The sequence below is a fragment of the Salvelinus namaycush genome, chromosome 35, assembly GCF_016432855.1.
Source record: "Salvelinus namaycush isolate Seneca chromosome 35, SaNama_1.0, whole genome shotgun sequence".
NCBI lineage: Eukaryota > Metazoa > Chordata > Actinopteri > Salmoniformes > Salmonidae > Salvelinus > Salvelinus namaycush.
Genome location: NC_052341.1, coordinates 30,776,803 through 30,800,851, shown reverse-complemented (window position 1 = coordinate 30,800,851; position 24,049 = coordinate 30,776,803). Strand labels below are relative to the sequence as shown.

At 43.7% G+C, this 24,049-nt stretch overlaps 2 protein-coding genes across 2 annotated transcripts; both read right to left on the bottom strand.

The window, feature by feature from the left end:
• Positions 1 to 2,357: 2,357 nt before the first annotated feature.
• On the bottom strand, positions 2,358 to 6,405 carry LOC120029602 (somatostatin receptor type 2-like). Its single transcript, XM_038974888.1, has 3 exons — positions 5,872 to 6,405; positions 3,550 to 4,346; positions 2,358 to 3,225 (listed from the first exon to the last, which is right to left on the bottom strand). Exons 2-3 carry the CDS (start codon positions 4,273 to 4,275, stop codon positions 2,809 to 2,811), a joined length of 1,143 nt encoding a protein of 380 aa, XP_038830816.1. The 5' UTR covers positions 4,276 to 4,346; positions 5,872 to 6,405; the 3' UTR covers positions 2,358 to 2,808.
• Positions 6,406 to 14,157: 7,752 nt separating this feature from the next.
• LOC120030016 (somatostatin receptor type 2-like) lies at positions 14,158 to 17,026 on the bottom strand. The gene has a single exon (XM_038975332.1). The coding sequence runs from the start codon at positions 16,372 to 16,374 to the stop codon at positions 15,322 to 15,324; it is 1,053 nt and encodes a 350-aa protein (XP_038831260.1). The 5' UTR covers positions 16,375 to 17,026; the 3' UTR covers positions 14,158 to 15,321.
• Positions 17,027 to 24,049: the final 7,023 nt, after the last annotated feature.

The following is a 24,049-nucleotide window of genomic DNA, read 5'->3' as shown; positions in this document are numbered from 1 at the left end:
AAAGTTAGACTTAACCTGGTCCCCATTCATACAATACGTGGAGAGCCTGTCTTTTACACAGTGTAACTTGTATATTTTAGTAAGCAGTCATGTCTGTTCTAGTGGCCATATATTGTGCTGATAAGATTCAACTATAAATTATGAATTTTATGTAACTTTTTCCATTGTTTTTGTTTCTATTACTGTTAACGTTTTGGTCCTGTTTAATTTACTTTTCTGTGATAACCTTGTATGATACCTTGGTGGGTGGGATGGATGGGAGGTAGGGATGGGTGGGTGGGTGTATGGGTGGATAGGGGTTGGGGATGTTGTACTGTTTTTCTGTTCTCGTATTCTGAAATTCTATAAATAAAGGAAGAAGCAAAGGGACAAAAAGAGCAATAAACTGATAATAAGCAATTATTTCCATTGCTGCTACCACTCCTCTCTCTCATTCGCATGCATCCTCTCTTATTCTGCCCGTTATTGGCTGTGCTAGCATCTAAGGTCTGAGCCAAATATAAATCAGAGAGTAATGACTTCCTACAGATGAATGGTTACTACCATTCAACAAGGGGCAGTAAACATAGTGTGTGATCAAAACTAAACTGGGTTTTACAAGGAGAACAAACACACATCACAGAAAACCATGTCTACAGTGCCTTCAGAAAGTATTCATACCCTTTGACTTATTCCACATTTTGTTGTGTTACAACCTGTGCTACAATTCAAAATGTATTAAATATATGTTTTTCTCACCCATCTACACACAAAACGGAGTAATAACAAAGTGATATTTTTTTTTAGAAATGTTTGCAAATGGATTGAAAGTTAAATACAGAAATATCCAATTTACATAAGTATTCACACCCCTGAGTCAAGACATGTTAGAATCACCTTTGGCAGGGATTACAGCTTTGAGTCTTTCTGGGTCAGTCTCTATGAGCTTTGCACACCTGGATTGTACATTATTCTTTTAAAAATTATTCAAGCTCTGTCAAGTTGGTTCTTGATCATTGCTAGACAGCCATTTTCAAGTCTTGCCATAGATTTTCAAGCCAATTTAAGTCAAAACCGTAACTAGGCCACTCAGGAACATTCAATGTCATCTTGGTAAGCAACTCCAGTGTGTATTTGGTCTTGTATTTTAGGTTATTGTCCTTCTGAAAGGTGAATTTGTCTCCCAGTGTCGGTTGGAAAGCAGACTGAACCAAGTGTTCCTCTAGGATTTTCCACGTGCTTAGCTCTAGCTTGTTTCTTTTTATCCTAAAAAACTCCCTAGTCCTTGCTGATGACAAGCATACCCATAACATGATGCAGCCACCACCATGCATGAAAATATGAAGAGTGGTACTCAGTGATGTGTAGTATTGGATTTGCCCCAAACATAACGCTATGTATTCAAGACATTAAGTTAATTTCTTTGCCACATTTTTTTGCAGTTTTACATTAGTGCCTTTTTGCAAACAGGATGCATGTTTTGGAATATTTTTATTCTGTACAAGCTTCCTTCTTTTCAGTCTGTCAATTAGTTTAGTATTGTGGAGTAACTACAGTACAATGTTGTTGATCCTCAGTTTTCTCCTATCACATGCATTAAACTCCGTAACTGTTGATCCTCAGTTTTCTCCTATCACATGCATTAAACTCCGTAACTATTTTAATGTTACCATTGGCCTTATGGTGAAATCTCTGAGCGGTTTCCTTCCTCTCTGGCAACTGAGTTAGGCAGGGCGCCTGTATCTTTGTAGTGACTTGGTTTATTGATACACCGTCCAAAGTGTAATTAATAACTTCAACATGCTCAAAGGGATATTAAATGTCTGCTTTGTTTTTATTTTAACCATTCAATAGGTGGCCTTCTTTGCGAGGCATTGGAAAACCTCACTGGTCAATGTGGTTGAATCTATGTTTGAAATTCACTGCTCGACTGAGGGACCTTACTGATAATTGTATGCGTGGGGAACAGAGATGAGGTAGTCATTCAAAAATAATGTTAAACACTATTATTGCACACCGAGTGAGTCCACGCAACGTATTACTGTATGTGACTTGTTAAGCACATTTTTATGCTTGCCATAACAAAGGGGTTGAATACTTGTTTAACTTTGACATGATGGGGTATTGTGTGTAGGCCGGTGACACACACTCAATTGAACCCATTTTAAATTCAGGCGGGAACACAACAAAATGTGGATAAGTAAAGGGGTGTGAATACTTTCCGAAGGCACTGTAGATACATCAAGACGAGATTGTCTTTTCTGAAGCCAGAGAAGCTTCACGGAGGCAGTCAGATAGGATTTCCAACCTTCCTGGATGCAAAATTCTAGTCTCTAGCTTCAGTCAAAGGGGATCTGACTTGGTGAGTAACATCTTCCTTATCAATAAATAAAATGCTTTATCAAAGGTGTTCTTTCTCTTATATCCTGCCCTCAAGACAGTAGGAATCAATCCATGTCAATGAAACATGATAGATCTTTTTCGTCTTCTTCAAATCAATCTTTTTCTCTGTTTTCCAAGACGGATCTTGACAGTTATGTTGTAAAAGACAGTATGGACCCACTTGGTGCCTGGGCCACTGCCCAGCTGTTTATAGAAGAGTGATGTTAATATGACTAGTCCATCTAACTCGTCCACATACACTCTGGTAGTGGGCAGAGGACCATCCATCTGTTCAGGGTGACGATACTTACAAGCAGCCTCACGGCCACCTCAGATCGACCGAGTACTATGCGGATTTCATACCTGCACACACGCACGTACACATGCAAGCAAGCACGCACACACACACTATCTCACACACTCCCTTTACACACTCTGGCAAACAGGTCATATACTGGTCTGCAGCTCGCCGTTGGGCGGCGCTGCGTTGTGCGTTTCTGCCGTGGCGTCTTTGACCATGCGCGTCCGCTCCATTCGGCTGTCGCTGCGCTCCGCCTCATCCAGGCCCGCCACCTTCTTCAAGCACAGAACGTTCTGAAAGCTCTTCTTGAAGTTGTCCGACAGGAAGGCGTACAGGATGGGGTTGGCACAGCTGTTGGCGTAGCCCAGCACCACCACAAACTCAAAGGTGCTCTTGAGGACGGGCGTGGTGTTGATGGTGCCCGTCACCGAGGTGACGTTGAACACGTAGAAGGGCAGCCAGCAGAGCACGAACATGGCAACTACGATTGACACCATTCTGGTCACCTTCCTCTCCGAGCGCTTACGCTTAGTTGAGCCCACGCGCACGCCTGACGACTTCACCTAGTGGCCCGGGGAGAGAGGGGACACATCCTTTGTTATTGGTACTACCTTCATCGATGCCGCAACTGTACCTACAGTGCCTTCAGAAAGTATTCACACCCCTTGACTTTTTGCACATTTTGTTGCGTTACAGACGGAATTCAAAATGTGAATAAGTCATAAGTCAAGGGTGGTGTGAATACTTTCTGAAGACACCGTATCTCTATAATGCTAGATTACAGGTCAATAAATACTATATCAGAATAGGTGGGAGAACTTCACCAAAGAAGTAAAAGACGAATGAACTTGAGAATAAAACACCATTAATAGGGAGGAGGAGCTCACCTTGACGATGATGAGCAGGTAACAGAGGCAGATGACGGTGAGCGGCAGGAAGAAGCCCAGGAAGAAGGTGTAGAACATGAAGGCCGTCTGATAGTTCTCCTGAGGCTCTGGCCACACAATGGTACACACCCACGCCTGGTTCTTATTGGGCATCAGACCGCTGAAGATCATGATTGGCAGGTTGACCAGCAGGGACACTCCCCACACGGTCAGGTTGATGATCTTAGCCACGCGTGGCTTCCGCCACTTGGTGGACTTTATGGGGTGGACCACGGCCAGGTAGCGGTCGATGCTCATGACCGTGAGGCAGAAGATGCTGGTGAACTGGTTGAGGCAGTCCACGGTCATGACCAGGCGGCAGAGCACGGCGCCGAAGGGCCAGTGGACCAGGGCCAGCTGCATGGCGATAAAGGGTAGACTCAGCATACAGAGGACGTCAGCCACGGCCAGGTTCAGGATGTAAATGTTAGTGACTGTTTTCATCTTGGCGTAGCGCAGGATGACATAGATCACCAAGGTGTTGCCCGTCAGGCCCACGGCGCAGACCATGAAGTAGATGAAGGTAATGACCACGGAGCTGGTCTTGTCGAAGACCTGTTGGGTCTCGTCAGGAGTGTCATTCCGGGACCCCAGGTCGGACTCGTTCCCTGGGAAGTAGCTGTCGTAGTACAGGGGCTCGGGGAGGGAGAGATTGGGGGATGATGGGAGGAGAGGCCAGAGATCCATACTGACAGGGAGGAGGGCTGGGTTGAGTCTGTCTCAGGGTTGAGATAGGGGACACTAGTGTCACATCCCACCTGAGTGCACAGTACATAGAGAGATAGAGAGAATGGAGAGAGAGAGAGAGAGAGAGAGAATGGAGAGAGAGATAACAACAGAGCGGGTGACAACCGAGCAACACCATGATGAAGGAGAATACATTCCTTCCAAGCACCATGGCAACTGTTAGCCAATACTATATAAGGGTTTATGACTGTCTTTCAAGCAACATGAAGTTACTTAATAAAGCCTGCCCATCACTTATAGGCTAGTTTTTTAAAACTTTAATGTGTTGAACGGTTGGGACTTCATACCCCTGTGTCTCTTCCACTGTGTCTAGCAGCAGCTATGTGTACTGTACATACTGATGACAAATGTTGATTTCATTGATCTGGATTGGACAAACAACCTCAAGTTGATGTTAGACCCTTTGGAAAAACAGCCATTGATTCCTCAGCAGAAATAAATGGTGGATAGGATCAGCGCTATGCTATAGTTTTAGGCTATGGTGCATTTTCCAATGCTACTCCCAGAGGACGGGATTCCTCTGGGTGTTGTAATGAAACTACTCTCTGATGCAAATGATCCATTTGTTTTGCACTAAACTGTGTTTATTTATTGATAAGGACCAGACAATGGCAAACTAATGTTGAACCTTTTCATCGCCCATGTGTTTGTGGTTGCTGAGAGATGATTTACTTAGAAAAACAAAACCATTGGAAATGTTTCATTTTGGGATACAATATATTTGCAGGGCACGGGTCAGGATGTTGTTATTGTTTGGCATCTGTGGATCCGGGTTTATTGCGCAAGTGCAGGCCCTCTATTGGATTGTTCTGGAGGTGAGGAGAGCCGGGTGCACTACATGGGAAACCTTTGCGCTCTAATCACAGACAGTGGCAGTCATTTTCTTAAGAGTTCAGGTTTTGTTTTTATATTTATAGATCGTTTTAAAACGTACCCACTAGGCAATTGTGAGAACAATGACTAGATTATTTTTTTGTTGCAGAAATTAGATTACACTTGTTCAGTATTGATTCTATTTATTTTATGCCGAAATATTGGTCTCATAAATGCAAGGTGGTTATGATTAGTCTGTCTTCTATCATTCTAAAATGTTTCTCACGCCAAAACAGACTTCACATTGTAATGTTTTTTGTTCAATATTGCTGGAGAGTTTATTTTATATTCATTTATTGTTTGATCTGTTTGGCTACCAAAGGTGGACACTAACATTCAATTAATTGTATATGTCAAGTAAAAATGATGGTACATTGCAGGCATTAAAATTCAAAGGCACGCACAATGGCACACAAACGCGCACGAGAAATAACCTTGAGTAGACTATAAAATTACAGATGCGCTTGTAGAACATTGAACAGAAGGTGTCAATTAAACTAAAGAAGTTTCCGATAAAAAAATATATACATTAGTTATTCATATGGTAGACTATTACTATTATTGAGCATGCATTTTGCCAAAACCAAGATCACAGTTAATTGGCTTATTATTTGTTAATAGCACATGTACAATTTCAAAATGTATGTACAGCTTTAAACTTACCTTTATTTGTAAACTTTAACGTCACATTAGATCCATTTTGGAATGGTTTAATTTCAGCCAAGAGTATTCTGACCATCACTGAAAATCCAACGGAAGGCAGCATTCTGCCCTGTGGCTTCCACTTAACATATAATACACCTGTTCTCCCATTGCGCACAGTGGTATCTTGTGCGCCAAAGTGGTGACGGTCATTGCCACATAACAGGTATGTCTAATATGTCAAATAGGCAATATAGTATATATTACATTTTTCTTTTAAATACCTCAGCAATACAAAATTGTGTAAATCATTTGTAGATAGTTTTGAGTAACTGATGTATCCAAAAGTAGCTTACTGGCGCTGAATCCGTGGCCAAAGCTAATGCGAAATCTGTTCTAGTAGGAGGACTGATGCACAAAGAAGAGCGCAGGCGGTTCAGCGGCCAGATGAGCGGTGCATTCACTTCTGCGATCAGTGGAATTGGTTGATGGATGAGTGCGCGTTTTCTTCAGGTTTCTCTCTGCATGCAGATGGAGCTGCGGAACCGCTATACTCTCGCCCCCTCCTCCCTCCCCTCCTCACCAAACTCCCCCAACAGGGTTAGGGTTGTGCGTCAGTGTCTGGACATCGACCTGCGTGAAGGAAACTGCCATAGAGTTCCTCGCTCTGATATTTTGTAGGGGGATATGTGCTCATACTAATGACCTTAACTGTAACGGTTGCCTCAGTCACCCAGACCGGAGCATTTTCTGTATTTATACGAGAGCTACAATACGACAGATTGTGTGCAAACAGACGTTATATTGAACCACAAAAGGAGAAATTATTCTGAAAAGATTTGGTAGCCACAAGCGTTCTGGACCTAAACACTGTTAAAAGCTTTGAACAAAGTAACAAACTCTCCAGTAAGCTTTCACCCACCAAGACAACAGTTTTTGAGATAACGTAGAGCTGATATCAAAGTAAGTGTTAAATGTTAGCAATGGAGAAAGCCACACAGACCTTGGTATATACATGTATATATTTTTTAAAGGCATGCAATCCTACTAATTTTGCCATGGGGCAGAGAGAAAAAATCTGCACTTCTACAGCTAATTTCCTGCAGTTCTGCCAATTTTGCCATGGGATGGAGAGACATTTTTTGCAGTTTTAAAGCTAATTTCCTGCAATTCTACACATTTTGCCAATACTTATACCATGTTACTGATATATGAGTGAGAGTGACTAACAAAATCAATGGGGGCCCCCTGGAGGTCAGGGCCCCTGGGTTCTTGCCCTGCGTGCCGTGTCGGTATTCGGCCATGTTTAGATAGCTGGCTAGACTAACTTACCAATCTAAACATTGTTAGCTGACATGGCTAATTGAGTGACTGTCAATGACTGACATAACAAGAGGAAAACTGCTGAAGCACAGTCAAATGTTGAAATTGCACCTTGTGTATTCTACTATTCTAACTCTCAACAGTAGATTGAGAGCCCTAGTGGCCGGGGGCCCTTCGGCTTCATCAAAAGGCAAAGTTTGTCTGGTTCTTATTCCAGAGAGAAATTGTAACGGTTTTCTTCCGTTGGTGAAGGAGAGGACCAAAATGCAGCGCGGCTAGTGTTCAACATGTTTAATAAACAAAGAGACGATAACGTGAACACTATACAAAATACAAAATAACAAACGTGAAAACCGAGACAGTCCTATCTGGTGCAGTACACAAAGACAGAAGACAAAAACACACAAACCACCCTCGTCACACCCTGACCTAACCAAAATAATAAAGAGAACAAAGATAACTAAGGCCAGGGCGTGACAGAAATGCACTTTGAGATGAACGTTGAGGGATTACATCTTATAAGAATGTTGAAATAAAATACTATAAGATTCTACTCGTCAATTCTATTCTTAAGCCAAAACAATATAAATATAATACAGGACATTCAGGTAACTGGCACCTTCCCTCCTGCCACAGCAGACACTGCTAGTTTTAAATTCCAGTAGTGACTATTGGTCTCTACTCTGGAACCAACCTGGACTCAGGGGTAGACATACTAAACTAAAATCTGGGACACTCAAATTAGTATGATATGTTATGTTTGGTATGGCATGTATTAATTTGTGGTTGTTCATCATCTATTTTGTATGATATGTTACAAATGACAATTCATACAATATGTTACGAATTTGCAATACATATGATATGTTACGGATTCCAAGTTGTTGTGGCTAACGTTAGCTAAGTGGCTAGTTGGCTAATGCTAACGTTAGATAAGTGGCTAGTTGGCTAATGCTAACGTTAGCTAGGTGGCTAATGTTAGCTAGGCTAAGAGTTAGGGGTTAAGATTAGGTTTAAGGTTAGGAGTTTGGTTAAATGGTTAAGGTTAGGCTTAGGGGAAGAGTTAGCTAACATGATAAGCTGTTGCAAAGTAGTTGCATAGTTGCTAATTAGCTTAAATACAAAAGTTGTCCATGATGAGATTCAAACCTTTCGGTTGCTAGAAGTTTGGTTGCTAGAAGTTAGCGTTATACATCCACCTTCCTTACCTCTCTCCCTCCTTTCATTTTTGCCTTAAGTAATCACCAGTCTTATGTAACCATATCATACTAATTTGAGTGTCCTGGATTTTCATCATTATGTTACGCCTGCTGTAATGCCCAAAACCTCCATATCACGTAACAAATTCAAACGTACACTCTGACCAATCCAATGAGCCGAACTGCTTAAAGATCCCACAGTTACCCAAGTACCCTCACACTCTTACCCCCCCCCCCCAACAGTTGACCACCATTTCAAATCTCTGATGCATAAATCATGGCTATTCCACAAAATGTGGGTATTTAAAAACCCATGCTCTTTAACAACATCAAGGTTTTGTGATGAATCATTTTGCACCCTGAAGCTTCCCATCCTCCATTGGTGGCCTTAGCAACTTTACAAATGAAAGCTCATTTCAGTTTCAAAATACTATCTCATAACCACTGTCAGTTGTCTGTAAGGATGCTGGAGTGGATGCGTGGGGGCTTGCGCCAGGATCGAGGGCCAGAGTCTGTGGGGAACTACTTTGCATCTGAAGGACACCCCGCTCTGGGCTGAGTTGGAGGCATGTCATCTTCACATCTCGGGTCATCTGCTTTTTTATTTCCCACACGTCCATAACATTGAATCTCTCTTTGCTCTCTATGTCTTCCCTCGCAAAACGTTGCAGAGAGTGTGGCGCGTTAAGGGGACGCGTTGTGATTCTTTGACACCACAGGACCGGGACACACAAGGATTCCGATATCGTCACGACCATGGTATGCACTGACTCTCCAAATAGTACAGCCCCTTTGCAGAGTCAGGGCAATTCTATGATCAATATTTTCCAGGAATGTGCTAAACAAATCTCTTGGTTCAGAAAGCAGCAATTGCAATGCCATATCTTCATATTCAATTCGAGTTGTATTCTTGGGTTAAACCCAAATGGTAGCATAGAGCAGGGTTTCCCAAACTCTGCCCTGGGGGCCCCTTTTGGTGCACATTTTGTTATTTGCCCCAGCACTACACAGCTGATTCAAATAACCATTCATCGTCAAGCTTTGATTATTGAATCAGCTGTGTAGTGCTATGGCAAAAACCAAAATGTGCACCAAGGGGGGACCCCAGGGCAGAGTTTGGGAAACCCTGGCATAGAAGAGGGACTAAGTATGGCAGAAAACATTTACAAAAAATGTTTTTGCATTGTAATTACAGAACATGTCCATAATATATCTGCCACTAATAGTGGAATGATAGTGTTTCACAGTATTACTTACTTACCCATCAGTGCTGTGATTGGCTGTAATATTTGGCTATTAATTTATCCCGCCGGTGCGGCATCTGTTGTCAAACCGTTCTGACTTTGTGGCTGTGATATCTAGTGGAATTTAGCCTGTTCGCTAAATTTCATTTTACAGTGCATTCGGAAAGTATTCAGAAACCTTTCCTTTTTCCATACTATGTTACGTTACAGCCTTATTCTAAAATCATTATATAAAAACATTTCCTCAATCTACACACAATACCCCATAAAGACAAAGCGAAAACAGTTTTTTAGAAATGTTTGCAAATTTATAAAAAACAAAAACAAAAAATACCTTATTTACATAAGTATTCAGACCCTTTGCTAAAAGTCTCGAAATTGAGCTCAGGTGCATCTATAACGACACAAGGCGAGACCCAGATGCAGACACAGGAGGCAGATGGTTCGAGTCTCTGATATTTATTGAACAATGAGGGGAAGGCAAGAGGCAGGTCGAGGACAGGCAAGAGTTCATAACTAGGTCAGAGTCAAAACGGTACCAGGCGGCAGGCAGGCTCGAGGTCAGGGTCAGGAAGAATGGTCAGACAGGCGGGCTCAGTGTCAGGGCAGGCAAAAGGTCAGGACTAGAGAAAAGAGACTAGGAAAAACAGGAGCTTGGAAAAACGCTGGTTGACTTGGCAAGACAAGACAGACTGGCAACAGACAAACAGAGAACACAGGTATAAATACACTGAGGGTAATAGGGAAGATGGGTGACACCTGGAGGGGGGTGGAGACAATCACAAGGACAGGTGAAACAGATCAGGGTGTGACAGCATCCTGTTTCCATTGGTCATGCTTGAGATGTTTCTACAACTTGATTGGCGTACACCTGTGGTAAATTGGTTGGACATGATTTGGAAAGGCACACATCTGTCTATATAAGGTCCCAAAGTTGACAGTGCATGTCAGAGCAAAAACCAAGCCATGAGGTCGAAGGAATTGTCCGACAGAGCTCCGAGACAGGATTGTGTCAAGGCACAGATTTGGGGAAGGGTATCAACAATTTTTTGCAGCATTGAAGGTCCCCAAGAACACAGTGGCCTCCATCAATTGTAAATGAAAGAAGTTTGGAACCTCCAAGACCCTTCCTAAAGCTGGCCGCCCGGCCAAACTGAGTAATCGGGGGAAAAGGGTCTTGGTCAGGGAGGTGACCAAGAACCCGATGGTCACTCTGACAGAGCTCCAGAGTTCCTCTGTGGAGTTTGGAGAACTTTCCAGAAGGACAACCATCTCTGCAGCATTCTACCAATCAGGCCTTTATGGTAGAGTGGCCAGACGTAAGCCACTCCTCAGTAAAAGTCACATGACAGCTGCTTGGACTTTGCTTAAAGGCACCTAAAGAACTCTCAGACCATGAGAAACAAGACTATCTTGTCTGATGAAACCAAGATGAAACCAAGATGGAAACCAAGCGTCACGTCTGGAGGAAACCTGGCACAATCTCTACGGTGAAGAATTGTGCTGGCAGCATCATGCTGTGGGGATGTTTTTCAGTGGCAGGGACCGGGAGACTAGTCAGGATCGAGGGAACGATGAATGGAGCAAAGTATAGAGAGATCCTTGATAAAACCCTGCTCCAGAGCACTCAGGACCTCAGACTGGACTTGTAGCGTCATACCCAAGAAGACTCGAGGCTGTAGTCGCTGCCAAAGGTGCTTCAAAAAAGTACTGAGTAAAGGGTCTGAATACTTATGTAAATGTAATATTTCAGTTTTAAATTTTTAGTACATTTGCCAAAATATCAACAAACCAAAAAAATCTTAGCCATTATGGTGTATTGTTTGTAGATTGATGAAGGGTAAAAACAATTTAATCCATTTTAGAATAAGGCTTTAACATAACAAAATGTGGAAAAAGTCAACGGGTCTGAATCATTTCAGAATGCAATGTATATCTGTCTGAGGATGAAAAAGGAGGTGCTGTGTGCGTGTGCGTGTGCGTGTGCGTGCGTTTGAGAGAGAGAGCCATTGATGACAGCTGACAGCTATTAGACATAGATTGTGTGATTGAACTTTATTGATTCATTTCCCACCCACACTCCCATGATGGCCATTGTTATTCTTTACCGCTGTCTCTCACCGGCAGTTAGCAGCTGCTTCTAATTACTGAAGAAGGGGGAAGGTTGGATCGCATCTAGCAACAATAACAAGGGAAACTAATCGTCTGCAACATCAAAGCAAAACCTTATTGGAGGATGACCGTTCCGATGTTTTATTTGCACTGACCCTCATGGATCCATTCCCAGAATCCCATAATCCCTACAGATTGGCACATCGTAGAGCTGCACATATACAACCTTAGTCACAGTCTCTCTTCCTTTTATGTTGTTCAAACCCAGAATGAGCAAACATGCCCCTATTGACCCGTGACATTGATCAAGCGTGCTTCAGAAAAACTAAAACTTCAGAATCTTTTGGAATGTCTTCCCTTTGCAATATGAACTCGTAAAAAAGAACAAAAAATAAGCGACAATGTACCAGAAGCACACTCGTTTGAAATCGGTCAGTGAACCCTTAAAGAGGGGCACATTTTAACCAGTGGAACGCCAACTCCTCTTAAAACGTACTTTAAAACGCTGCACATTTGATATTTTATTGCTTCTTAAACATAGTCCACATGCCAGACACAAGTCAGTCCAAGTCCCTAGTTAGCAGAGTGGGATACTACGAAGCAAGCTAGATCTACTTAGGCTTTTATATAGCTAGCCAGCTTCAGTTAGCTTCACATTCCAGGTCAGGCTTCATCCTACGAGGGTGGATATAGCTTGTCCACTTGCCGCTAACTCTAGCAGGCTTGTATCGCCGCGTGCATGTCGCACATAGCTAGTCGAACGGCGAACTCTTCATTGAGACAATTCTGAAACATCAATCCACGGGCAAGTCAGCGCCACATTTTCAGTTGTGCTGAAATCAAAAGGAATGAAAAGTTATCTTGCACATTCAGCAGGCTATGGTGTGAAATAGGCTTTTAGAAGTGCCATCTTTAATTTATGACTTATTTTTAATGCCGTCATTGGTGTGATTTGGTGTGCTTCTCAATGCACAAGTACCCTTTTCCCACTCCTGTCGCTCCTTCTTCCATCTGTGGAGTCTGTGGCATCTGTGGAGTTGTGGCCATAGACATATAATTACTAGAAGGATTTTGGAACCTCTAAACCTGGGAATTTGACTGTTAAACCCATGGGTACGCTAACGATAGGTGACAGTCTTGACTTGAACGGGAGATATTCCATAAAAACACGCCACTTCAGTACAGATGTATCGAAGTGCTGTGTTTTTAGGGAGTCCCTTGAATGGGAACTGCCATCTAATGGATTATATTTCTATGGTTGGTTGCGGCTGTCAGTTTGCCTTCCGCACATTTCTAAATACAAACGTGCAAAAAAACGTACACTTGGAAGCAAATGATGTCATCACTAAATGTGTAATGTGACATGTATTCTAACATTACACACGACACATTTGATTAATAAAATATTTAATCAGTCGTCTTCATCAAATGAAGGTGATGGCGACAATCTTTGTGAGAGGGAGGGTATTTGATTTTATTGGTCCTCAACTCGTGGCTCAGCACCTCCAATCTTCTCACGGCCATGGAAGGATTCGTTGACATAGAAATTCACCTGGCTAAAAGGTAAGCCACTTTCATGGTCTCGGTTATCTCGAGTTGAACTCAGAGCTGACCAAAGTTACTAAACGAACTCTTCAAACCTGATTCGTAGTATAGGGCTCAGGTCGTAAATATTTAGACTCAGAGCAGCTCTAGACTAGGCTTCACAGAGAACCACAAATTGTAACAGAAAGTTGGTCAGAACATCTCATAGGGCAAACTCACCACACAATCCACCACAAGTAAACTGTTTATACACTGAATGTACAAAACATTAGAAACATATTGTTGCACTTCCTAATTTTGAGTTGCACCCCCTTTTGCCCTCAAAACAGCCTCAATTTGTCGGGACATGGACTCTACAAGGTGTCGAAAGCGTTCCACAGGGATGCTGGCCCATGTTGATTCCAATGCTTCCCACAATTGTGTCAAATTGGCTGGATGTCCTTTGGGTGGTGGACCATTCTTGGAAACTTTTGAGTGTAAAAAACCCAGCAGCGTTGCAGTTCTTGAGACACTGCACCTACTACCATACCCTGTTCAAAGGCACTTCAATATTTTGTCTTGCCCACTCACCCTCTGAATGGTACACATACACAATCCATATCTCAATTGTCTCAAGGCTTGAAAACCATTCTTTAACCTGTCTCCTCCTCTTCATCTACACTGATTGAAGTGGATATAACAAGTGACATCAGTAAGGGATCATCGCTTTTACCTGGATTCACCTGGTTGGTCTATGTCATGGAAAGAGCAGGTGTTCCTAATGTTTGGTACGCTCAGTGTAAACCAGGTAGGCTATAGTCACACACACATACTGTATAACTAAGTAGTTCACTAACTTGAGCCTCACATATGATTTATTTTTGTAACGAAGTAGAAAAAGTAGAAGTAGAAAAAACCAACATTGTGATTTGTATGTTTTAATGCAAAATTCCTTCAGTTAGCTTTCTCTCATGTGGGATTTTATATTTAAAACAGGAAGGTGATGCTACAGTGGTGAGTAAGTGAGCGAGTGAGATTCAAGCAGCAATGTGTAATACGTATCCATAAACAATATTTGTAAACTGTGAAACTAATTTGACATAACAATTGGTTGAGCTTAATTGCAACATGAAAGACACGACAAAAAAATGTGTCGATGACGATGGCGGTGGTGGTTATGATCTGAATTGTGATGATGATTATACCATCAATCTCTCGCTTGTATTTTCTTGGTCCATTGTCTTGATAAAGACTCAGTTGCTTGATCATAAAGTTTGCAAAAAGTAATACATTTTTCATTCATCTGCCTCCATCAGGAAAACACACTATATTTAATTTAGGCAAAAGCGACTAAATTATAACTAATACAAAATGTACCCTGTTAAGACTGAATAACTTCAAAATATTAAGCCACATACAACACGCATATTAATAAGTATAAAACATCCATAGTTACAGTGTGAACATTCTTACTCTATGAACATCCAATAGGACTAATCTTGGGATGAACCAAACACCTTTTCGTCTTGTCCTTCGTATCTCACCCCAAATAGTTCTGTAGTAAGAATTTCCCCGAAAGAAATCAACTCTGAGCTGACTTCCATGACATCACCCAAAAGTCATTGAGTCAACATCCGTGGGTCTTCTGGGAGCTCATTGTCTTGGCCAGCAACACATAGCTGCTATCTTGTTTACATGCCACCGTTCACCGCCTCTCTGTTGTCACATCGTTTATGCTTCATTTCATGAGTTATGGAAAATCAAATGACAGAGGTGTGATAGAGCAACGGGGCCAACGCACCACAGTTGTATTTGAAGTCAAATTTCAGAAAAAGTCAGAGCAGAGAAGAAATATAAAGTCTATTATCCAGTAGAAAAACAACAGCTGTACAGAAACACTTGTATGGAAAAACACTTGGCAATATAATCTTTACCGACCTCCTTATATACACAAGAATTAAGGTAATAATTGATAGGGGAAGTTTTGCATACGGTACATACGTACAAAAAAAGTTTTCACATTTCCAAATTGCACCTTGGGGCTGATGTGAAATGTTTTCCTGGCTTCTCTACGCCACCACACTGATGTCCCTCCCGCTCGTGTCATTGAGGTCATAGCGCTCCGTGTCAGGGTTGCAGTGCACGCTGGGAGACCTTTTGGTGGGGCAGAGGAGGGTGAGGAAGTGGCGTCCAAAGGATTCGGAGAGGCAGGCGTACAGTATGGGGTTGGCACAGCTCCAGGAGTAAGACAGCAGCACCACGAACTCAAAGCCCCTGGCGAAGGTCAGCACCAGGTCCATACGGTAGAGCGAGCAGAAGTTGAAGGTGTAGAAAGGCAGCCAGCACACGCCGAACACCAGCACCACCGCCACCACCATCTTGGTGACCTGGGTCTCTAGGCAATGGCTCTCCTGGCCTGGGGAGCGGGCCTGGCAACGGTGAGTCCTCAGGGTGACCACCAGGGCAGTGTAGGAGACAGTCATGACCAGGGAGGGCAGAGCGAAGCCCAGGACAAAGGTGTAGCTGAGGAAGGCCAGCCACCAGGAGTCAGAGGCCACGTGGGGGTCCACCGTACACAGGCCGTCCCTGGCCGAGAAGTGAATGGCCATGGGGAGGACAGGCAGCAGAGAGAACAGCCACAGGAAGCCGCTGACAATCTTGGCCCGCTTGGGCGTGCGCCAGCGGGCGAACCGCAGTGGGTCGACCAGCGCCATGTAGCGGTCAATACTCATCACGGTCAGGCAGAAGACGCTGGTGAACTGGTTGATGCCGTCCAGGACCATGACCAGCTTGCAGGCCAGGTCCCCGAAGGCCCAGTGGTTCTGGAAGTTCTGGATGGCGATAAAGGGGAGGCCCACCATGAAGAGGGCGTCGGCCAAGGCCAGGTTAAAGATGTAGACCGTGGTGGCGGAAGCCATCTTGTCCAGCTTTAAGATGGCCACAATGACCAGGGTGTTCCCGGCCAGCCCTACGATGCACACAACCAGGTAGAGAACCGCCATGGTCACACTGAACACATCCAGATCCTCCTGCATATAGATGTCCTCATCCAGGTAACTGGCGGTGGGGGCTGCGATCGACCCCGCGTTGTAAAACATCTCCGAGGTGAATGAGGAGTCCATCTTCGCTCAATACCTCAGTTTTTCAATACTTGGTTTGGATAAGTTGTGGAGAATGTGAAAAAAATGAAAGACGATAAAAAGTGGTAAAATAGTCACAATAACAGTGGGTTAGAATTCAAAAACGTTCCTGTCTTTCTATCTTTTCCTCTGCAAACAGCTTGACAGTGCCCGTCCACCATTAATATCCACATCACAAAAGTACCCCCAAAACCTGGCTGCTACTTAGCCCAAAAAACATCCAATCTTTAAAGAGAGGGAATTTTTGTGGTCATATGCTATCCAAATCAACTGTCTCTTTTTCCTTTAAAACCTTTCAAGTTGAGTCCCGTGGTGTTTTGGAGGAAGCATTCTCTGTGATGAGAAACTCACACCCAAGTCAAATGGAGCCCTTCAGTGAAGTGTGGAGTGTGCCAGACGGCTGGACGCTGTGTGTGAGAGTGCTTTTATATCTCCCCCCGCAGTGCAAAAGTGTGTGTCTGCCGCCGCGAGCCCCGTCAGTCAGCGTCCCTCTGGCTCTCCTGTGAGGCTGATAAGCTCCCTTGGCTCTCCCGGCCCCGCTTTTATGCTGTTTCCAAGGTGCAGCTGGCCCCATCTGTTACAATACTTTTGTTTTCATAACTGAACCTTCTCCAGAAAGTGCTCTCCAGCTTTTTTTCTTCCTCTCCTCTCTTCACCCCCCCCCCCCCCCCCCCCCCCCCACACACACCCAATCCTTCTCTCTCACCCACACCACCCCTCTGCTCTCCTATACTTCCCTTACAGTTCAGTGTGGGGTCACTCTGAGCTGAACTACCCCCGCACTTCCACACACATACCCCACCACTTCCCAGCTAGGGCCACCCACCTTCAAGATTGGCTCTAATGGATGAACTGTTGACAGGAATGAAGCCCCTCTCGGTTTTTCAGGGTTGTTGTTTTTTGGTCTTGGTCTTGTACTTTTCTCTCTGATTGGCTTTGTTCCATGGCAGTTCATTCATCACGGAGACAGCGAGAGAGAGAGCGAGAGAGAGGAGAGAGAGAGGAGAGAGAGAGGAGTGACAGAGACAGAAAGAGAGAGGATGTAGCCCATTGTGGGTGGGGGGATGGCAGGCGGGTAGATAGAAGGCAGGATGAATGATTACCTCTGTCCTGTTTCCCCTCAGACACGCATAGCTGGAATACCCCGTCAGCCCACCGACCCAGGAGCCGCATAGCACAGAACAAGCACATCAACACGTCCCGCACATCATCAACACATCCAGGTGTCAAAGTGGTTCAGGCGAGTGGAACATTCAGTACCATCATAGTTACCGGTCTGATCCACTATCCCCTGTATATGAGAATAATAAAAATTCTCGACTTTTCCTAAATGCTCACTTTCCATTCCCCACAACCATTAACTCCTAGTGACTGGCATTTTACAGGGCCCTGTAAAGTGAGAAATGCCTTTGTAGTCTTGGTACAAGATACCTAATCAGGTACCTCCCCAGAGGAGGAGTAGCCTACTTCAAAGAAGTAACCACTCTAGAGACACTCAGTTTCATGAAGCTAAATGTTCTGAATTTCTCAGAGGCATTGGATTTCACAGATAACTTTGTCATTCTATTATGATGGACAAGACACATAGTGTATGTGAGATGTCCTTACTAAAGTGCAGAGGTGTTTGTTTGTGATCAAATACAGTCAAGTTCACAAACACAGAACCCACAGGCCACCTTGATTCTTCCAGATGACAATAAGTGGCCTTTAAGATAAAACACCAGGGACATCACCTGTGCCTTGTTACATGGGTCGTTACATCTGTTACATGGGTCGTTCTACGAAAATTGTGTTTTTTGACCAGACAATTAAAAAATATATATTGAACAAAAATATAAACGCAACATGTAAAATGTTGGTTCCATGTTTCATGAGCTGAAATAAAAGATCCCAGAAATTTTCCATACACACAACAAACGTATTTCTTTCAGATTTTGTGCACATCTCTGTTAGTGAGCATTACTCCTTTGCCAAGATAATCCATCCACCTGACAGGTGTGGCATATCAAGAAGCTGATTAAACAGCATGATCATCACACAGGTGCACTTTGTGATGGGGACAATAAAAGGCCACTCTAACATGTGCAGTTTTGTCACACAACACAATGTCACAGTTTTGAGGGAGCGTGCAATTGTCATGCTGACTGCAGGAATGTTCATTTCTCTACCATAAGCCGCCTCCAACGTCGTTTTTGAGAATTTTGCAGTATGTCCAACTGGCCTCACAACCGTAGACCACGTGTAACCACGCCAACCCAGGACCTCCACATCCGGCTTCTTCACCTGCGGGATCGTCTGAGACCAGCCACCTGGACAGCTGATGAGTGGGGTTTGCACAACCAAATAATTTCTGCACAAACTGTAAGAAACCATTCTCAGGGAAGCTCATCTGCATGCTCGTCGTCCTCAACAGGGTCTTGGCCTGACTGTAGTTCGGTGTCGTAACCGACTTCAGTGGGCAAATGCTCACCTTCCACGGCCACTGGCACTCTGGAGAAGTGAGCTCTTCACAGATGAATCCCGGTTTCAATTGGCATCCTGTGGGCAAGCGGTTTGATGAAGTCTACGTTGTGAACAGAGTGCCCCATGGTGGCGGTGGGGTTATGGTAGGGGCAGGCATAAGCTATGGACAACAAACACAATTGCATTTTATCGATGGCAATTTGAATGCACAGAGATACCGTAATGAGATCCTGAGGCCCATTGTCGTGTGATTCTCCCTCCATCACCTCATGTTTAAGCATGATAATGCACGGCTATATGTCGCAAGGATCTGTACACAATTCCTGGAAGTTGAAAATGTCCCAGTTCTTCCATGGCCTGCATACTCACCAGACATGCCACCCATTGAGCATGTTTGGGATGCTCTGGATTGACGTGTACAACAGTGTGTTCCAGTTCCCGCCAATATCCAGCAACTTCGCAGAGCCATTGAAAAGGAGTGGGACATTCCACAGGCCACAATCAACAGCCTGATCAACTCTATGCGGAGGATATGTGTCACACTGCATGAGGCAAATGGTGGTCACACCTAATACTGACTGGTTTTCTGATCCACACCCCTAACTTAAAAAAAAAAAAGGAGTCTGTGACCAACAGATGCATATCTGTATTCCCAGTCATGTGAAATCCATAGATTAGGGCCTAATGAATTTATTTTAGTTGACTGATTCCCTTATATGAACTGTAACTCAGTAAAATCTTTGAAATTGTTGCATGTTGCCTTTATATTGTCATTTAATATACACTGATCAAAAAAATAAAGGGAACACTAAAATAACACATCCTAGATCTGAATGAATGAAATATTCTTATTAAATACTTTTTTCTTTACATAGTTGAATGTGCTGACAACAAAATCACACAAAAATTATCAATGGAAATCAAATTTATCAACCCATGGAGGTCTGGATTTGGAGTCACACTCAAAATTAAAGTGGAAAACCACACTACAGGCTGATCCAACTTTGATGTAATGTCCTTAAAACAAGTCAAAATGAGGCTCAGTAGTGTGTGTGGCCTCCACGTGCCTGTATGACCTCCCTACAACGCCTGGGCATGCTCCTGATGAGGTGGCGGATGGTCTCCTGAGGGATCTCCTCCCAGACCTGTACTAAAGCATCCGCCAACTCCTGGACAGTCTGTGGTGCAACGTGGCGTTGGTGGATGGAGCGAGACATGATGTCCCAGATGTGCTCAATTGGATTCAGGTCTGGGGAACGGGCGGGCCAGTCCATAGCATCAATGCCTTCCTCTTGCAGGAACTGCTGACACACTCCAGCCACATGAGGTCTAGCATTGTCTTGCATTAGGAGGAACCCAGGGCCAACCGCACCAGCATATGGTCTCACAAGGGGTCTGAGGATCTCATCTCGGTACCTAATGGCAGTCAGGCTACCTCTGGCGAGCACATGGAGGGCTGTGCGGCCCCCCAAAGAAATGCCACCCCACACCATGACTGACCCACCGCCAAACCGGTCATGCTGGAGGATGTTGCAGGCAGCAGAACGTTCTCCACGGCGTCTCCAGACTCTGTCACGTCTGTCACATGTGCTCAGTGTGAACCTGCTTTCATCTGTGAAGAGCACAGGGCGCCAGTGGCGAATTTGCCAATCTTGGTGTTCTCTGGCAAATGCCAAACGTCCTGCACGGTGTTGGGCTGTAAGCACAACCCCCACCTGTGGACGTCGGGCCCTCATACCACCCTCATGGAGTCTGTTTCTGACCGTTTGAGCAGACACATGCACATTTGTGGCCTGCTGGAGGTCATTTTGCATGGCTCTGGCAGTGCTCCTCCTGCTCCTCCTTGCACAAAGGCGGAGGTAGCGGTCCTGCTGCTGGGTTGTTGCCCTCCTATGGCCTCCTCCACGTCTCCTGATGTACTGGCCTGTCTCCTGGTAGTGCCTCCATGCTCTGGACACTACGCTGACAGACACAGCAAACCTTCTTGCCACAGCTCGCATTGATGTGCCATCCTGGATGAGCTGCACTACCTGAGCCACTTGTGTGGGTTGTAGACTCCGTCTCATGCTACCACTAGAGTGAAAGCACCGCCAGCATTCAAAAGTGACCAAAACATCAGCCAGGAAGCATAGGAACTGAGAAGTGGTCTGTGGTCACCACCTGCAGAACCACTCCTTTATTGGGGGTGTCTTGCTAATTGCCTATAATTTCCACCTGTTGTCTATTCCATTTGCACAACAGCATGTGAAATGTATTGTCAATCAGTGTTGCTTCCTAAGTGGACAGTTTGATTTGGAGTTACATTGTGTTGTTTAAGTGTTCCCTTTATTTTTTTGAGCAGTGTATATTAGTCAGATAATCATTAACCTCTTAACAATATAAATCACCATAAATGACAGCTTAATGTATTTGAATATTTTTACTATATTAAATAACCAAAAAATGCTTGTGTTGCCTTTTGTCACTGTTACCTACAGTTGAAGTTGAAAGTTTACATACACCTTTGCCAAATACATTTAAACTCAGTTTTTCACAATTCCTGACATTTAATCCAAGTAAAAATTCCCTGTTTTAGGTCAATTAGGATTGACACTTTATTTTAAGAATGTGAAATGTCAGAATACTAGTAGAGAGAATGATTTATTTCAGCTTTTATTTCTTTCATCACATTCCCAGTGGGTTCGACGGTTTCATACACTCAATTAGTATTCGGAAGCATTGCCTTTAACTTGTTTAACTTGGGTCAAACATTTTGGATAGCCTTCCACAAGTTTCACACAATAAGTTGGGTGAATTTTGGCCCATTCCGCCTGACAGAGCTGGTGTAACTGAGTCAGGTTTGTAGGCCTCCTTGCTCGCACACGCTTTTTCAGTCAGCCCACAAATGTTCTATAGGACTGACGTCAGGGCTTTGTGATGGCCACTCCAATACCTTGACTTTGTTGTCCTTAAGCAATTTTGCCACAACTTTGGAAGTATTCTTGGGTTCATTGACCATTTGGAAGACACATTTCGATCAAGCTTTAACATCCTGACTGATGTCTTGAGATGTTGCTTCAATATAGCCACATAATTTTCCATTCTCATGATGCCATCTATTTTGTGAAGTGCACCAGTCAATCCTGCAACAAAGCACCCCCACAACATGATGCTGCCACCCCCGTGCTTCACGGTTAGGATGGTGTTCTTCGGCTTGCAAGCCTCCCCCTTTTTCCTCCAAACATTTTTTTCATTTTTTTTTGAAAAAACATATTCTCAAACATATTCTCATTTACAACTGCGACCTGGCCAAGATAAAGCAAAGCAGTGTGACACAGACAACAACACAGAGTTACACATGGAATAAACAATAAACAAGCCAATAACACAATACACAAGTCAATGATACAGTATAAAAAAAGAAAGTCTATATATAGTGTGTGCAAAAGGCATGAGGAGGTAGGCAATAAATAGGCCATGGGAGCGAATAATTACAATTTAGCAGATTAACACTGTAGTGATAAATCATCAGATGATCATGTGCAAGTAGAGATACTGGTGTGCAAAAGAGCAGAAAAGTAAATAAAAACAGTATGGGGATGAGGTAGGTAGTAGATTGGGTGGGCTATTTACAGATGGACTATGTACAGCTGCAGCGATCAGTTAGCTGATGTTTAAAGTTGGTGAGGGAAATAAGTCTCCAACTTCAGTGATTTTTGCAATTCGTTTCAGTCACTGGCAGCAGAGAACTGGAAGGAAAGGCGGCCACATGAGGTGTTGGCTTTGGGGATGATCAATGAGATATACCTGCTGGAACGTGTGCTACGGGTGGGTGTTGTTTTCGTGAACAGTGAACTGAGATAAGGCAGAGCTTTACCTAGCATAGACTTATAGATGACCTGGAGCCAGTGGGTCTGGCGACGAATATGTAGTGAGGGCCAGCCGACTAGAGCATACAGGTCACAGTGGTGGGTGGTATAAGGTGATTTGGTAACAAAACAGATGGCACTGTGATAGACTGCATTCAGTTTGCTGAGTAGTGTATTGGAAGCTATTTTGTAGATGACATTGCCGAAGTCGAGAATCGGTAGGATAGTCAGTTTTACTAGGGTAAGTTTGGCGGCGTGAGTGAAGGAGGCTTTGTTGCGAAATAGAAAGCCGATTCTACATTTGATTTTGGATTGGATTTGATTTTACATAATGATGGTCATTATCATTCATCAGACCAGAGGACATTTCTCCAAAAAGTACGGTCTTTGTCCCCATGTGCAGTTGCAAACTGTAGTCTGGCTTTTTTTATGGCGGTTTTGGAGCAGTGGCTTCTTCCTTGCAGAGCGGCCTTTCAGGTTATGCGATATAGGACATGTTTTACTGTGGATATAGATACTTTTGTACCTGTTGCCTCCAGCATCTTCACAAGGTCCTTTGCTGTTGTTCTGGGATTGATTTGCACTTTTCGCACCAAAGTACGTTAATCTCTAGGAGACAGAACGCGTCTCCTTCCTGAGCGGTATGATGGCTGTGTGGTCCCAGGATGTTTATACTTGCGTCCTACTGTTCGTGGTATCTTCAGGCGTTTGGAAATTGTTCCCAAGGATGAACCAGACTTGTGGAGGTTCAGACTTGTGGAGGTTCAGGCTGATTTCTTTTTATTTTCCCATGATGTCAAGCAAAGAGGCACTGAGATTGAAGGTAGGCCTTGAAATACATCCACAGGTACACCTCCAATTGACTCAAATGATGTCAATTAGCCTATTGGAAGCTTCTAAAGCCCTTAAATAATGTTCTGTCTTTTTCCAAGCTGTTAAAAGTTACAGTCAACTTAGTGTATGTAAACTTCTGACCCACTGGAATTGTGATACAGTGAATTATAAGTGAAATAATCTGTCTGTAAACAATTGTTGGAAAAATTACTTGTGGCATGTACAAAGTAGATGTCCTAACCGACTTGCCAAAACTATAGTTTGTTAACAAGACATTTGTGGAGTGGTTGAAAAACGAATTTTAATGATTCCAACCTAAGTGTATATAAACTTCTGACTTCAACTGTACAGTATATTTGATTTGACAATTCTATCACGGCACAAGGCGAGACACAGGAAGCAGATGGTTGGAGTCTTGCAATGTTAATTAATCCAAAAGGAGTAGGCAAGAGAATGGTTGTGAACAGGCAAAACATCAAAACCAGATCAGAGTCCAAGAGGTACAGAGTGGC

Coding starts and splice junctions, on each gene's coding strand:
- LOC120029602 (XM_038974888.1), bottom strand. CDS start 4,275: ATGGATCTCTGGCCTCTCCTCCCATCATCCCCCAATCTCTCCCTCCCC. Junction 3,226..3,549: donor ACCTGCTCATCATCGTCAAG/GTGAGCTCCTCC, acceptor CCGGGCCACTAG/GTGAAGTCGTCAGGCGTGCG.
- LOC120030016 (XM_038975332.1), bottom strand. CDS start 16,374: ATGGACTCCTCATTCACCTCGGAGATGTTTTACAACGCGGGGTCGATC.